This window comes from Arvicanthis niloticus, chromosome 2, assembly GCF_011762505.2.
Source record: "Arvicanthis niloticus isolate mArvNil1 chromosome 2, mArvNil1.pat.X, whole genome shotgun sequence".
NCBI classification, from domain to species: Eukaryota; Metazoa; Chordata; class Mammalia; order Rodentia; family Muridae; genus Arvicanthis; species Arvicanthis niloticus.
The window spans coordinates 26,086,578-26,104,637 of record NC_047659.1 but is presented as its reverse complement, the minus strand read 5'-3'; the positions used below and the strand labels follow the sequence as shown (position 1 = coordinate 26,104,637).

Here is an 18,060-nt window from a genome sequence, read left to right as displayed (position 1 = left end):
AACTGACCAGATTCACTAGGCCCCTCTCTGGCAGAGTAAGCAACAAAAGCTGAGATTCCATCTCAGACCTAACAAGCTAAGCTGTAAAGAAAACTCAGAAGAACAGAAGCTGAAAAAACACTCTGAGACCATCCCAGCTGCCTAGAAGAAGTGACAATCAGCCAAGCTGCCTAAAAGAGATTTAGCCCAGAGTCACTTAGCAAGGACACTCTCTAACCTGTTGGGCTAGCTGCAGGTTGCACAAAGCACTCCAGGTTCCCAGTGTTTGTGAGCAGTCACCCATACTGGGGTGGGCTTTGGTGATGTAGCTGTCCTTGAGTCATATTTGTTCCGTAAGTGACACATTGATTATAACCCCAATCAAACTCATGGTTCACCAAGCTTGACTTTGATGGTATTTGTGACTTTGGTCTGTTGCGGGATTCCTATCTAGGGTGAACAGATATGTATGCTTCATCTGTCCAGGAAAAAGTTTGCCATACAATAGTAATTCAAAATGGATCAGACCTGAAAACCTCCTTCCAGTGGTCCAGCTTCCATGGTATTATAAAATCCTATGCAAGCTACCAAGGGAGGGAAGTACTTTAGAATTCTACCCAGTTGTGACACCTCTGAACCACAACAATAACCAGCACAATGAAATGTCCATTAAATACAATAAATGTAACCAACAGCATCTGACTTTGGACTGCACTGAAGGCTCACTCAACAGGAGGAAAGTAATACCTGGTACCAAAACTATAGCCAAATTCCCCGGGGCTAATGAGGTCATGGATCTTAGAAAAGAATCTACTATCACTATTTTGCTAGCTCAGCATAATTCTTTACTATATTCTAAATCTTATTCTTATATGCACAGATAAGTAAAGCTACCACCTCTCATCAAAGAAGTCTCTCTTTACAGCAAGTAGAGACAATCACAGAAAGCCACAACTGGGCACAACGCAGACAGAGATCAACAGAGAAGCCAAGCCTAATATGTACATCTACATCACTGCTTCTGTATCTATGGCTCAGAGAATATTACATAAGACAGTGAGGAAAAAATTATAAGAGCTAAAGGAACATGAAGTCTGTGATTAAAGAGTCTTACCTAGAAATGACTGAGAGAAATCTCATAGAATTTTACCCCTAGATAAAGAACCAGGGAATTAACAGGAACAGAAAAGGGAAAACTAGTCTTTCCCAGGGATAAATTTCCTAACAAAGGAATCTGAAAACATACAAACAACAAAATCCAACTCAGCAGGTTGTATCTTTACACTTATCCATACATATAGGTAACAAAAGTAGTCAGAGCAAAGGAAGCTGTCAATGTGAGAGTGAGGCAGGGAGACATGGGAGGAGTTGGAGGAAGGGAACTTGTTGTGGACCTGCAGAAGAAGGCAAAGGGGAAAGAGGGATAGTGTTGTTATATTTCAAGTAAAAATGTATTTTAGAAGGGGTGCTTCTATAAACACTAAACATTATCAATAAAATTTAGTATGTTTCCCCTACATATTTCGCATGAAAGAAAGGATCACATTTTTCTAAACTGGCTTCAATGTTACCCTACAAGTTTTAAGTAGATATGTATATAGGTTCACAATCAAGAAGAAAACCCTACAAAGCATTTTCAGAGATGACTTGGTTTCTCAGAGGGTAGTAATTTGGCGCATCATGAAATGCCATCCTATTATTGCTTTTAATATTAAGGTCAATGGTTACTTTGCATGCTCAACTTGGGGATCCTTAGTGCATCTCAAACCAACAACTAGACAAAATGTCATAAGAACTAAAAAAGCTGATGTCACTTTAAAAAAAAAAAAAAACAATGTTGCAATACTAAAGTGCCAGATATATATAGCCTGTTGAAATGAACAAAAAGCTAACTTTATATATTATTTAAGGTAAGCAGTTTCTAGACTCAAATCTTTATCAAGTGGTAGGTATTATCAGTATGAACACAGATCTTACAAACAGGAAATTTAAGTTCACATTTTTACTGAAACCACATTAACTCTTTACCACAATAAGGCTTAATAATAGAGTCAGTCTGTCAATTCCCTTATACTCATGAGTCACTATTACCAGAAAAACCAGTTTACATTCAATTTACTCACTGCAGATGAGCTTCTCTTCCTATGTGTGGAAAGAGTTCCAACATAAGCAAAAGAAAAGTGACCTATATAATAAAAAGTAAGAGACTGCTTCCTGAGTCTGGGATCACATCACTGTCTTGTAAAAGCTAGAAATACTTCAACTTATGGTATATCCTCTAAAAATACAAATTTATCTCCAGGCAAGGTTCTAAAGTATCTGAATGTTTTATTACAGGAATTCCTGGAATTAATCTTATCATCTCAATGAGACTCTACAGAAAACAAACTCAACATTGCATTTAGTACTTGCAGGATAGTCATCCCTCACAAACACTATAAACAGAGATGTTATATACTTTGTCTTCAAGCAGCTTAAGAATAATGAAATATGATACAATATGTGTACAGATTACTATGAGCTTTTCTCTCCTGAAATTATTTATCTGAATCAAAGAGGAAAGAAATATAATTACAACTCTAGATTTGTATACTAGACGGCTTTGGGGATAAAATGGAGAAAAAACATCGGAAGATGGTGTATGGTGGACCACATAAGATTGGCTGCAAAGCAGTAAGAGCCCTTGAGTACTTTTAATCACAGAGGAAACATAATCCAACATGTCAAATACTATTGTAACAATAGCAGAGGTGAAGGAGAGCATGAAAACAAGAAGACTGGCTGTAAGGTTACTGAATACAATCCCATCAGTATGAAAGGTGGTGAATGGGGTCTGGGAAACAGCAGAGCTTAGCTCTCCAACTTTCATCTCAGATGACTGTAAAAGCAGTGACACCATAAAACAATGGTGAGTTATGAAGAAACATCAGTAGCTTCAATTATTAATCACACAGAGAAATGCCTTGTTTGTATCCTTATTCATGCTAAATTATTTTACAGTGAATAGTTTTTGTTCATCATAAAGAACCATAATTAAAAAGAAATAGATTTTAAATTATGTATGTCCTAATATCACTGAAGATAATACTAATAAAATACTCTAAATAAATAATGTCTTTACTATGACTCCCATTTCTTAACTGACATAACCAGCTAATTGATATTGCTAAGGTCAAATATTTACAAGATATCAGTTTATTTATAAACCAACCATTAGCTAAAGATTTGAAAGTTAATTAGTAAAAAAATATTATGCCATTTCTCTACAGAACTTAAACAAAGTGCAAAGAAAATGTTCTTGGCAAGATTGCAAGACCTTTTCCTAGCAGGTCTTTTAACTGGAAAGGTGGGCACCTGGCAGGTAAAGTACAGGCATGTCCTCAAGACTTTAAGTGTAAAGTATATCTCACCTACCCATTAATTCCTACTACCAAACACTTTAAACAATAAGTGCACACTGGTAAAATCAAACCAGTAGCCAGAAATGTCTGTCTATGACCCAATCACTTGTTCAAAAATGTATTGTACATTTTCAAACAACTTTTAAAGGACAGCACATGAGCATGTGTTTTCTGTACACTGTGATATATGTTCTTTCATCTTCATAAGAAGCTAACAAGATGGGGGCAGTGCTCACAACTATTCAATATCTAAAGCAGTAAGGTAAACTAGACGACGATGTGATACAGAGATGCCAAAGATGTTACTGAATTCCCTAAATGGTGCTCAAAAGTATCTGCTCTCTGAAAGAGAAGCAAAACATAAAAGCAGAAGCAGCAAAGCTTGAACGTATCTTGGCTTAGATTCTAGCTCTGATACTTGTAAGCTTTTGGACATCACAGTTTATCTGTAATCTAATACTACACATTAAGTCCTGTGAGATAAAAATTAATTAAGCCAGTGCTTATTAAATATACTTTATCAACAGTTCCATTCTATACTTTCAGAAGTATGGTTGAGGAATGTGAATGATTTAAGTATCCCAAAGATGATACTTACATACCAGTATCTCAATTTAAAAGTCAGTGAAAAGAAGCCCTTTGTGTATTTGTTTTGTGTATGTGTATAATTTTTCTTAACACCACCTTAGAACAAGCACTTAAATAATCAGTAAATGCCTGATGTAATTACCTTCAGTTATTTTAAAATATAAAAAGATTACAAAATTTATATAAAAACTCTCATCAAAAATGAGACTTAAACCATGAAGTTACACTGTGTCAGAGAAAGTCTGAGGTGACCAAAGTGAGATTCCACATAAAAAACAATGCCATTTTATATACAGTTTAAAATCCAAAGAAAGTTTAAAGTCAGTTAGTTCAGGGTTGTCTTTTTATAAAAATTTGTCCATGCCAAGTCATTCAACCACAAAAGTGGCTCCTTGTTTTTAAGAATATCAATAGCAACAAACATCTGAAACCCGGGGGGCTGGGGGGACTTATAACAGATCTCCGTCTCTTATTTATGAATTGTAATAGTGTTTTTCCTTTATTAAAAAAAAGTGTTAAACTCTTAATTATTACTTTTTATGAAAGTCATCTAATATATACATGCACACAGAGAAAGACAGAGACGGAGACACGGGGAGGGGGAAGGGAGAACATTTTAACAACACTCACATACCACACTGGATACACTTCAATGTTCTATCTATAACATTATATTAATGTTCAAAACATCCTTTAATAAAAATTTCATAAATTATATATAAAGTTCCCTTAAATGTGTTTTTTAGGTTTTTCTGTCACATTTATGAAACTAGGGTAATTTCAGGGAATTATTAGAACACAAAGTACTTTACTTTCTCTTCTAAATTTTCAAGTCATTGACAGAAGAATGGAAGTTATCTACCACTGGGTTTATTTTCCCATATGCATTTTTCAAAGGTTGCAGAGATCAAAGAGATGATGTAACAACATAGTGTAAGGTATGTTATATAAATAATGCTTAGATAAAGGAATTGTTCTTATTAAAATACCAGACTTTGGGGGGCTGGTAAGATGGCTCAGTGGTTAAAAGCACTGACTGCTCTTTTAGAGGTCCTGAGTTCAATTCCCAGCAACCACATGGTGGCTCACAACCATTTGTAATGGGATCTGATGCCCTCTTCTGGTGTAACTGAAGAGAGTAACAATGTACTCACATATAAAATAAATAAATAAATCTTTAAAAAAAAAAAAAAAACAGACTTTCCTAATTTCTTTTATCAAGTTTTACCATTTAGCCTTAGAAAAACACAGTTAAACTAAGAGACAGAGAATGGCCAAGGTATTCAAATCTTAAATAGTTAAAAGAAACACAGTAAAAACTGGAATTTAGAGATAGCTCAAAGAAGTATAAACAAAAGTATGAGTTTTCTTGGATTATTACATGTAGATTATTAGCTACTTCCATGAAAAGTCCTGTGTGGCATTGGACTAATGACAGCACTCTACATCATGGATAATAAAGAAAATTCAGGGCGTTTAATCTGATTACCCCATTCACATTTTGAGAAATATTTTTGAAGTGGGTAAAAATCAAAAGACATTTTTTTTAAAGTTTTTACTATCCAATTAATATTTGCTATGCTGTAAACCAATCAAAATATCTGAATTACCAGTAATACATGGTAAGAAATATTTCTCTGCAACTTTTACTTGAAAGATCTTTACAGATCTATATCCCTAAATTCTTTACAAAACTTCCCTTTTCCATACTTTCTTGCCTAAGTTTATGTATGGGTCATTTCTAACAGTCAAAGGGTGTTTTGCCAAAGGCTCTTTTAAAAAGCATTAAGTCTCTATAGAGAAAAGCACAGACAAAACAAAGAAGATTCTGAGACCGCTTTTTCATCATTAATAACTTCAATATGAAAGCAGAGTGCATTCCATACTTAAGGCACTGGGATAATAGTGAGACTACAGAGAATAGGGATGATGTCAAGACTTGACTCTACCTCAACCTTTAAGAAGTTTACAACATACAAAGTAAGTAAGACTGCAATTAGCTATAGTTTCCATGACAATAAACATTCCAAAATGAATTCCAAAGAAAGTAACTAACATATTATTCAGTTAGACTTTAGTTAACACTTCTTTAAAATATAAAATGTACAAAAGAAAATACAAGACAATAACTTACTTGAGTAGGAACAAGTACAGGAGGGTAGGCCATCTTGTGATGTCTGTACACCCAAAATGCACAAATGACAATCCCCGCAATTAACATAAGTGGTACCAAGGAATACAGCAGGATGTTGTAATAGGGTGGCTTCGGTGTAACAGGATTGGAAGTGGCTGTGAAAGATGGAAGAGGAAATGGCTTAGATTTGGTCTATACAATCCTATAGTAAATAGTTACCACAGCTGGGCGCAGGAGGGATGGAGTATAAGAAAACAGTAGTAAATTAACAACACAAATGTATTTTCTTTTCAATCTACTAGCAGAACAAGCATGTATTTTCACTATACACTTACGCTGTGTGACTTCCATCTCCGGAAAATAAGAGAACTTTTCATTACACATATTGCCCTCACAGCAACAAAAGTATACTTCAGGGCTGTCTTTTTTTTCTATACAATCAGTCCTATTTAAAAAAGGAAAAGGAAAGAATAATTAATACATATAGCATTATACTCACCTCACAATAGATTCGGTTTTTTTTTCTTGAGACAGAAGTCATTATATTCAAATTCAAGACATTTGTGAGTATCCAATAATCAATTCTTAAAACTGTTCCTAAATAAATTCTTATTATTAAATAATAAATTATTAATAAATTCTTAAAGCTGTTCCTAGACTTCTGTTATTAATTCTCAGCAGAAATAAACAAACATCTGAGTTTATGATGGATCACACTGACTTCCTCTGACTATTGCTTTAATGTGGTTAAATGAGCAATCTAAGGTAACTATCTCCTTTGTTTTCTTTTTAATTATTAGAGAAGCTTGAAGAAGAACATAAAGTTAGTGAGGCAATTTAGTCTAGGAGTTGCATTTGCTCATGGGAAATATAACTTCCTATTTTGTGAATATTAAAAACTGAAAACTAGATATAAAGCTAAATAAATACACACATACACTAAGTAATGTGAGCTTGTATCTCATGAACAGAACTTATTTCAGCATCAAAGATCCAAACTAGCTTTTCTCACAGTAGTAGATTTCAATTCTTAAACAGATGAACAAGATTGTATTTTATTATAACAAAAAAGCAGAAAACTAATATGAACAACAAACACATAGGACCTCCTCCCTCAGACTGATCACAATCAGGACAAACTAAATTAAAATAAAAAGCAGCAGCCTAGATAAAAGTTGCCCTTGAGAAGCAAGCTTCAATCAGCTACTAAGAAACAGCTATATAAATCTGTCCTTTTAAAATCAACTTTACTGCTGTTAAACATCAATGAGCCTGCTTTGTGTAGCATTAGCAACAACTGAGATAACTCCAGATAAAAGTTCAAGAGCCAATGGCTTTACCAGTATCAAACTCTAAAGAGAATCTACTAACATCAACTTAGAAGTTAAAAGATGAACCAAGCTGTTTTATGAGGAATATGTAACTTTAAAATTAATAGTTATGCTTCCAAGCACTGAAAAGAAAAACACTTAACTCAAGAAAACTCTTTCTCATACTATCCTCAATTGTTCAATTGATTTATTCAATCAATTTTAGAGCATAAATATTGGATTCATGAATTTCTATATTATTAGCATTTAATCCCCAGGAAAAAAAAAAAAAAAGCTGGTGGAGCTATCACTGAGAGCAAGCACTCTATGCTGAGTAATGCTCTCTGTGAGGTTCCAATGAATGGCTCACTAAGCATTTCTTAAGCATTCACTAAGCATGAGTACTGCCTGGTTCTCACACAAGTAAAACGCTTTGTTGACAGGCAAGAAGTACAGGAGTTTTTAACTACACATGCAGATGTATGTATGTATACAAATAACACATATGCACATGTACACATGCAAACACACACTCACAGCTTTCTTATATAAACTAATAAAAGATCAGTTAGAATAAAGATGACCTCTACGTTTTTTTCTACTGTCTTCCCATTTCCTTTTATAAATAGCAGATACCACTTGATTATGCACCTATACTAATAGAAATACAGGTAAAGACTATCAATATAGAGAAATAACTTGGAAATTTTACAGACTTTGAAGCATAACCCAAATATTAAATAGATAACCACATGATTATACTTTAATATATCGTGGATCTAAGTTAACTTTCATAATTTATTCAATACCTGTCTAGGTTACATATGGCTAATCAATCATCAACGCTAGGCAACTGAGGCTCCTAAAAACAGGCAGAATGGTCAGCAGCTATAACACAACTTCTTGGGTCCAAAACAACTGGTTACCTAGGGCTATGCAGGCCTCTACCATTCTACAGCTCCCACCCCTAGTGCAAAAGCTGTGGCCCAGGCAGGAAAATGATCACTCCAATATCAATATTTCTTCCTACAGAAAGATCAGAAGTACTCAATAGCATTACCATTTATGTATTCCAGTATAAAATAATTTAAATAAGATGTATTAAAGAAAATATAGCTTTATATGAGTTTTTAGTTCTGATATAATTCTGAATGTCAACATAAATATCTCTTGGGGTAAAAAAAAAAAAAAAGGGCCCAATATCTTCCAAATATATAAGGAATAAAAATTGAATGAAAACTGAATACTGAAACAAATCATTATTCCTCTTTAGGGATATACTTTTCAACATATACATTTTCTTTTAAAGCAAATATTAAATTGGCATTAAAGCTTATAATGCTAATAAAAAGATGGGAAAAATTATTCATATATAAGAGCTCTCAGTACTTGTAGATTCAAAACTTATTAAAAATAAAGCAGAAATATGGTAGGTATGTTTATTACTTAGAAAGAAAAGTCTTGTCACTGATGAATGTTATGATAGTCTTCATAATTTCATCTTCAAAATGGCAAGAAATTCTTACTTGAAAATCCATGCATTGATCTTTCTTTCCTTTTTAAAGGTGGGACAGAGAGAAGGAAAGTCACTGAACTCCATCATAAAAATTAAATAATTCTTACCTGTCATAGCAGTTGATATCATCCAGCCAACAACCTTGCTTCACTATTTCAATGGAACCGGAAATATTCTTCCAGGTAGCAAAACAATGTCGCCGTTTATCTTTATCACCATAGCAAGGCTCAACACCAGTCTGGTTGGTTCTGTCTCTTTCCCAATTAGCATTAAAGAAAAGACACTCCTGAGTTTCTGATCTGCCAAGTATAGCACCTGTAAGATAACAGAAAACTAATGTAACTAACCATTCCTAAGATCAATATTCTGAAGAAGGCAGCCACTTCAAGTACTCTTGCAATGTCCACAGCTCCTCGCCCCAATGCTGCAGCTCTGAATTTGCATCCCCATGCTTTAGGCATAGAAATAACCACAGTAATCTAAACTGCGCACATATATTACAAAATTTCTCCTGACAATGTCGGCTTCATTTAAAAACACAGAAAGTAGCAAAAGTTGTTAATTTTATTACATTTCAACCCTTCCATTGTTAGATCTCCTTTTTAATATTTTGTGCGACAAAATACAAGCTAAGAAAACACGATTCTCCTGTATAGTTTGGCTGTGTAGTTCCTTCAGCTCTGTAGACTAAACAAGCCAGGGCCATGGAGACTTTGGAATCTGGCACACATGCTCTCTAAAGTGAGTCTGTTAACTCAAGTAAAGCAATTTATATTAATATGCATTGCCAGTGGTAAAATTTGAATCTGTTGGTAAAAACAGGCATTGACGGAGACTTGCATCTACTAGCAATAGGATAACATGTGATAATGGTTTCAGTGGTGATGTGAACAAAAGTGGCCTTTGAATTCTGAATAATGAAATGAGCCAATATCCATATAATTCAGAGTATTGTTATTTTATAAAAGAATTAATGTGATGTTACAAAGCATTCATGTGTAAAAAGTATAAAAAAAGACGGGCGGTGGTGACACAACCCTTTAATCCCAGCACTTGGGAGGCAGAGGCAGGCGGATTTCTGAGTTGGAGGCCAGCCTGGTCTACAGAGTGAGTTCCAGGACAGCCAGGGCTACACAGAGAAACCCTGTCTCGGAAAACAAAAAAACAAAAAACAAAAAACAAAAAACAAAAACAAAAAAAATCAAGGTGAGAGAGATCAACTGACTTTTAAAAAATGAGGCTACTTCTTAAATTTTGGTATCATATAAAAGAAAAAATATAACTCTAAAAATTATTAAAACATTTTCTTTTTTCTAACTAGTTAATTGTGTGTGAATAAATCAAAATAATACAATCAAAGTAGCATACATTGGAAGCTGAATAAAACAGATAAGGAATCCCATTGTTTTCTACATCACATTTCTTTTTCATTCAGAAAACATTTTTCATAAAGATTTCTTTTACTAATGTAGACTGGACACCTGCCATCTAACAAATTGCCATTTTAAAATGTCCTCGTTTCTAACATGGAAAACATACAATCTGCATTTCTGGAAAAAAAATTGTGGTAGTTATGCTATGGGCAGGAAATATAACCCCAAAAGGCTCGTGTGTTGAAGATTTGGTCCCCAGATGTGGCATTATTGGGAGGTGACTAGACACTGAGGTCTCTGACCTAATGAGTTAATCCCATGTTAGTGCCTATAGTATGGTATTTTACAAGATCCCTGGAGGCCTAGTGAAGTAAGTCACTTGGGACACAATCCCTTCTCCCAAGCTCTTCCCTCACTCTCCTTCCTGTTTGCCATGAACTGTTTGGCTAGACTGCACATTCCCAGTCACAAGGTTCACATCTGTACTCGGTCCACAGCAACGAAAACAACCAACAAGTGGCTGAGACAAGAAGACAGGGATCCAGCATAAATCTTTGAAGTCATTGACTGCTGGTATGTTATCCTAGCAACAACAAACTAACACAAGTTTCTTAATTCTAAGACACTAAGTCAGTCTTGGGAACAGCTGTTCTACAGTGTACTAACAGAATGTACTAACAGAGATGTAATTATGAGTTTGTAGTGTCTAGGTGCAGAAATGCTGTCATGAAATGACATAGTGCAAACTATATGATAACTATGGCATCTGTATTCTAGAGAAGGTCTGTTACTACTATTTATCTGGACACATCAGAAACCATGTAAGTTATTTCTTTTCAGAAACTTCTTCAAAACATGAGCAAACCAAGTTTCTCTTGTACTAAAAATTCTAAAAGCATGTACTGCCCACACTCTTCTCTTAAAACAGGGATGGCAAGCGTTTTTGTAAAGGTCCAGACAGTATGTATTTTAGGCTTTGCAGGCCATATGGTCTGCACAAGCAACTACTCTGCTTGTGAAGTACAAAAGTATCCATAGACAGTAAATGAATGAACAGAGTTTGTGTTCCAATAAAACTTTATTTATGCAGATTAAAAACTAAACTTTTTGTAATTTTTAACATAATATTCTCACAAAATCTTATCCTTGATATTTTTGTCCAAACACTTAAATATAGAAATTCATTCTGGGATGCATCTGGCCCACAGGTTGTGTGAGCAGCAACTCCCTCTTAAGGCATTGCCATTGCTAGCTCCAAGAGACTGGCTGACCTGCCTTTGTTTGATTTGTTAGATGGGTGTTCTGTGTGCATTTCTCTCCACTTAACTCATGGGAGGGAGAAAAACATCAGTCATGGGAGGCAGAGGGAAGGAGGGAGAGACCTGGGTAGGAGAGGGGAAGAGGAGGGGAAAGAGGGAACTTGTTCAGATATTGGGGGAAGGGAACAGGTGAGAAGCCATGAGGGCCAGCAGAATGAATGGAAATATGCAACCTTGGTGTGGCTAGAAGAGGGGTGGGGGAATGGGATGAGTAACTATGGGGGGCGGGGGGCGGACAGGAGGAGGGTAACAACTGGACTTAAAAAAAATAAAAGTAATTTTAAAAACTGCATAGCTATTTTTAATTTTCAAAAGAAGAGTCCATTGAAGCACAGGAATATCTTAAACTAAAATATGACCAAAACAAACACTGCTTGTAGCCCAAGTACCAAATGGGCAGCACTTTTGGTTTCCAGTCAATGAACAGTAGCTTCCTGAAGTATTCTACTGAGAGTCTGAAGAAAATTTTGTAGCACACAAGGATGACAAGGAAGGAGAAACATTAGTATATGTTTGTAGATAAAAGACAAACAAATCATCACTTTAATCACTGTGAAAGAACCTCTAACATTTATCTTTTAATGTTAAACACATTTTCAGGATTATTTCCTAGATCCAGACTATCATTTTTACCCCATAGATAAAATAAAATTGCTTTATGGGGAAACATCTGACAATCCTCCTCCCTCCTCCTAAAGTTAGTTGGGTAACTAGCTTAGTCCCATACACTCCCTAACTAAACAATAAATAAAGTAACATGATACTTATGAAAATATACTAAATGTATCTAATTGTATCTTTTAAAGTTTTAATGTTCACACTGTGATTTCAAAAAATAATTCTAAACTAGGATGCTATTGTTCAGATGGTACATTCTAGTCTAATGCTCTCTTAAATGTTAAACCTCTCTCCCTAAGTTTATTCTACCAAAATAATTCCAATAGTCCAAACTGCCATTTTTAAAAGAAATAATTAGGCATAAAAGTGTGCATTCTTGAATCCTGTTTCATGCATTCTTATGACTCAGTGCCATTTTCTATATCCTGGAAAAGAAGTAACTAAACAGTGTATTTAGCTGATATATAATATATACAATATGTAACATATTACATATTGTATATTTTATATATTATATATTATAAATTTATTATATATTATACATTATACATCATATATTATATATGCACGCATATATATACATACAGTAATGCCATATATACACACATATACCACACACATGCACATATATACACATACTATATATTTATATATCCATGTATTGTTGTTTTGGTTTTTTTTCCTTCCTGCAAAACCTCATGGAAGAACTAATGATCCTTCCTAGTAAAAGATTCAGGACTAAACCTACATCCTCATATGTAACCTTGAAAAAGCAAACAAATCCTTCACTACCTCTTTCCACATCTATAAAATTAAGGCTGAAAAAAAAAGCAGGCTGATTCAGTGTCTACATTTTTCTCTAGATCCATAATTCAAGTCTAATTGTAGAAAATCAGGAACTCTAGTCACAATCAAGTATCTGAGTAGCTTATGTACTATTTCATGTAAAGTACTTGCATTGATAACTGGCACTAACTGCTTCATTTTCTTACCATTAGAAAAAAAAGTTAAAACAAGCTATACAAAGGATTTGAAATTTGGTAGAGCAAAAAACACCCAAGACAATCAAATCACAAACACTTTTCCATATAAAGAAAAGAAATTTCACCTAAAAGATTACTTGTAAATATAATTTGGGGTTTTGTACCAAATATTAAAATATATAACAATGCTAGTTTTATGAGAGGAAGAAAAGGAGTAAGAAGAGGAGAAGAAGAAAGAGAGGAGAAGCTAGGTTATGAAAGAGAGAAAGAGGGGGGAGTCAGGGAGGCAGATGTTCAAGTATCTCCACCAGTCAAAGATAGTTGTTATATCTAGGTTGGTCAGTGGGTTACACCTCTGATTGAACAATTCCAAACCTATAAAGCCTATGATTAACATTATTTTTAAAAAATGTATAAATGCAAAAAGGAAAAGGGGGCATGGGATAGGGGTTTCCTAAGGGGGGTGGGGGGTGGGGGAATGGGGAAAGGGGATGCCATCTGAAGTGTAAATAAAATATCTAATAAAAAAATAATAAAAAAATAAAAAATAAAAAAAAACAATGCTAGTTTTATATACAATCTCTTCTGGATTAAAAAGAGTACTTCTTCATTCATTTCAAAGAAAAAATTATTTTCAAACAATTAATTTGAATACAATTTTGAAATTATACTACACTAATATAAAGTAACAGCACAGGAAAAACAGACCACTATCTTGGATGCAAAAGTTTTCAACGAAATGTTAATAAACACAATCTAATAATGTATTTTTAAAAAAGAAAAAAGATAACTAAGACACCACAATTGGGCTTACTTCAGCTATGCAAGGCTAATGCAGCATTCAGACTTATTCACTGCAGTCTAGTGAAAAATAATATAAACACATAAACCAACATAGAAGAAACAGATAAAATTTAACACCAATTTATAATGAAAACCAACAGCATACTTGGAATAAAAAAAGAACTTTTTCAGCATCATAAAGAGAATTTACCCCAAGCCCAGGAGGACATCATACTCAATGGCTATACATAATAGGAAAGGCTGCAGGCTTCAGGCTAAGATCAGAGACAGACACTCATCCACATTCCTTGTACCCTTCTATTTAAGGCAGTATTTGATGTTCTGATTTCTGCTACAAAGCAAGAGACAGAAATCACAGGTATAATCTTGAGAAAAGAAAAATTTAACTGTATATGCAGATGACATTACTTTTCTAAACAAAATTCCAAGGATTATATATAAAAGAAAACCTGCTAGAACTCGTGACAAGAAAAAAGTTGTTCTTCTATATACTAACAATTAGTAAAATGAAATCAAATTCTAAAAAATTCAAGACCAGATACAATGTTAGAAACTAGCATAATCTAATAAAACACAATTGTGGTGAAAATTATAAAATGTTAATGGAATAAGTATCTAAACACTTGTAGAGGTATCCAATTTTCAAGTAATAGAAAGTTCGAAATCAGATGTTAGTTCTCCCTAAAGTTATGTACAGTTTTATTTAAAGTCAATCAAAATCTCAATTTTTTTTGTAAACATATCAAGTTTATCAGATTTTTTTTTAAAGAAAATACTGGCAAGTTTACTCCTCACTCTTTCAATGCTGAGGTTTACTATGTGGCTACACAAACTGGGACAGTGTGATAATACAGGAAGATAGTACAGACATGTGTGATACAGACAAAGCCAGAAATAGATCCACACAAACCAGACCAATTAACTTTTAACAAATAAAAGCAATGCAGGGGAAGGGTAGCTTTCTCAGTAATAATTGCTGAAGAGCTCATACTGTGTAAGCAACAGCAGTTTTGAATCTCTTCCCCCTTCACCATTGTTAGCCTAGCAGTTCCTAAAATGCTAGTTCTTTCAGGAATCTTTGCAGGCTAAATCTGAGATATATATATTTTCAAGTTTTCTTCTGGTATACATAGAAAAACCCTAAAAGTCTGTTCCTCAGTTCTCCTTTCTTGTCTCAAAAGTGCTCACTGGCTCACTGATCTAAGCTTAATCTGATGGAAAAGTGATTTCTATCTATTGATTTATTTTACACATAATTTTAATAACCTAAATTTCTTTTTATTATTATTATCACGTGGTTTTGCAGTGCTGACCAACCTAAGGCCTAGCCACACCGCTGAGATGTTTCCCAGCTCCTATTCACTGATGCCAGTCAGTCTGTGTGTGAAATTGTGCGTGAATGAATGCATACGTACACATGTGTGGATATATCCTTCTCCATGTTAGAATGCCACTGACTGTTAGATTTTAAATCTATGAGGTAATACATATATAAATTAATATGGTTTAGCTATTGTATAATGTATACTTATTGCAAAACATGCTGTATATGCTAAATGTACTCAATTTTTCAAAGAAAAATTAATTTATAAAAAGGCATGAACAACTGGTTTATCAACTAGGAAAGCTATCTGCTTGAAATGTGCTGAAATGGCATGTGTTCATTTAGCTAGGCAATACATAAATGGTGATGACTGATAGCCTTTCTTCTATCAAAATGCCAGAGTTTTTTCTAGCAAAAAAAATCGTTTTATTCGTGACTGGACCCTCATATCTAGTATAGTACATGAAAATCAACATTTGGTGACCTGATGCACACAGATATGTAGATGCCTGTATAATATCTAGATATTACTTAACATGAAATTGAATAATTACTTAACTATTTCATGTTTTCTTAATTTTATTTTCAACAGTTTCTATTTGTTAAGCTTTTGCTTTTTTGTGAAGTACAACTATTAATTTGCTGTAATCTGTTAATCTCAACATAAAAAACCACTTACCCATTTTTATGATATATTTATTTATGTATGAATACTCCATTTGCATGTATGCCTACATGACTGTAGAGGGCATCAGATTCCACTGTAGATGGGTATGAACTGCCATGTGGTTGCTGGGAATTGAACTCAGGACCTCTGGATGAGCAATCAATGCTCTTACCACTGAGCCATCTCCCCATCCCAACATCTCCATGTTATAGAGCTGTGTGGCCAATAGTTTTGAGTAAAAATATACAAATGTACTTTTCAAAAACATGCTTTGTATAAGACTATCCATCTTACCTACCTTCTAACATACAAAGTACTTAATAAGTGATAAAGGCAAATACAATGCAACAAAAGAAAAAATCTGTTAAGTACTAAACATGTGGTTGAAAATAAAGTATCATTTGTGATTATAATTCCATGTTATATTTTTTCTAATTAAGAAAGCATCTTTCAGAATCCTGTGACCAACCTCATTCTCTCACAACTTACCTATGTGTGAAACAACATTAAGAAAAAAATGTTTTGGCCATTTAAAAATCTGAAGTTCTTTCCTAGAAGCTATGAACAAGTACCTGAGAATACAGGACGAAGATGTATGCTAGAGCAGGACATACACTGCTGATCTGCATGCCCATGCCTAATCACAGACAGCCATTCATTTCAATCAGTTATATATGACACCGGGGGGGGGGGGTGTAGATTTTAAGTCTGTATAGGAATACACATGTAAATTAATATGTCTTAGCCATCCCACAATGTATATATATTAAGTTCCGGAACTTAATCTACCAGAAAAAAGTCAATGATGTTTAAAATATAATTTGAAAAGCAATTCTTACTTCCCTTTCACTGTTTCAACAACTCTAGGAACAAACTAGAAGTCCAGAGAATCAGCTTAAGAAGACAGATAAAAGAAACCAAAGATTTTTCTCATTCATCTTATTGTACAAATTAAATAATAAAGCAGCATCAAAATGTTTTGTGCAACATTATACAAATGAATGATTTTAGGATGCTCAACATATCAGAAAACCTTGTAAGCAAGTGTGTGTGTGTGTGTGTGTGTGTGTGTGTGTGTGTGTGTGTGTGTGTGCGCGCGCGTGCACGTACATATGCATGATTATTTCAAGCAGGATTATTTAGCAGTCCTTTACTGTTATTGTTACATAATCATACACAGAAACTTAAAACCTTTCCTAAACAGGGCTTGGAGAGGGGCTGGAGAGATGGATCAGCAGTTAAGAGAACTGACTGTTTTTCTAGAGGTCCTGAGTTCAATTCCCAGCAACCACATGGTGGCTCACAACCATCTGTAATGGGATCAGATGCCCTCTTCTGGTTTGTCTATAGACAGCTACAGTGTATTCATATAAATAAAATAAATAAATCTTTAAAAATAAAATAAGAAAGAAAAACTGGAGAAATAGCTCAGCATTTAAAAGCACCCACTGCTCTTCCAGAGGGCCCAGGTTCAATTCCCAGTAACCACATGGCAACTCACAATTATGGGTAATTCCATATCCAGGGTTTCCAATGCCCTCTTCTGATCTCCTTGAACACCAAGCAAGCACACAGTTCACATATATTCATGCAGGCAAAATATTTATATGCATAAAGTAAAAAATAAAAAAGCTATCACAAATAAATGGAATGTTAATGCTCAATATATATCCTTAATTTTATCCAAAAATATTTTTAATTTTTTTGACAAACATAATATATACAGGTCCAGCAAGTTTGCTCAATGGATAAAGGTTATTGTCACCAAGACAAAGCTTCAAAGGCCATAGTAAACCAACACTTAAAACTAATGGTCTCTTAACTCCACACTGACAGAGGAGTTAACGGCACTGATAGGACTGACACAGAATACTTCCCAGCTTCCACTTTCCTCAGTTCCACAGTATAGCTAAGTAAGAAATCAGATGGTTTCATTTATTGGATTAGGTAGTTGGCTGCTTCTAAATGTTTGTCTTGTACTTCTAAGATGGCAATGCTTCCTTCTAAACTCTCTGCTTCTCTGTTAACTCTTCATGGCTTAGTA

The 18,060-nt window shown here is 34.3% G+C and overlaps 1 protein-coding gene across 2 annotated transcripts in view; it reads right to left on the bottom strand.

Moving 5' to 3' along the window:
• The window catches only part of Acvr2a (activin A receptor type 2A), an 81,204-nt gene that overhangs the window by 23,133 nt on the left and 40,011 nt on the right, over window positions 1-18,060 (bottom strand). For both annotated transcript variants that reach the window (XM_034494417.2, XM_076928721.1), the window contains 3 exons: window positions 9,036-9,243; window positions 6,438-6,547; window positions 6,103-6,257 (listed from right to left, as the gene is read on the bottom strand). In XM_034494417.2, coding sequence (XP_034350308.1) covers window positions 6,103-6,257; window positions 6,438-6,547; window positions 9,036-9,243 — 473 coding nt within the window. The remainder of the gene's footprint in view (window positions 1-6,102; window positions 6,258-6,437; window positions 6,548-9,035; window positions 9,244-18,060) is intronic.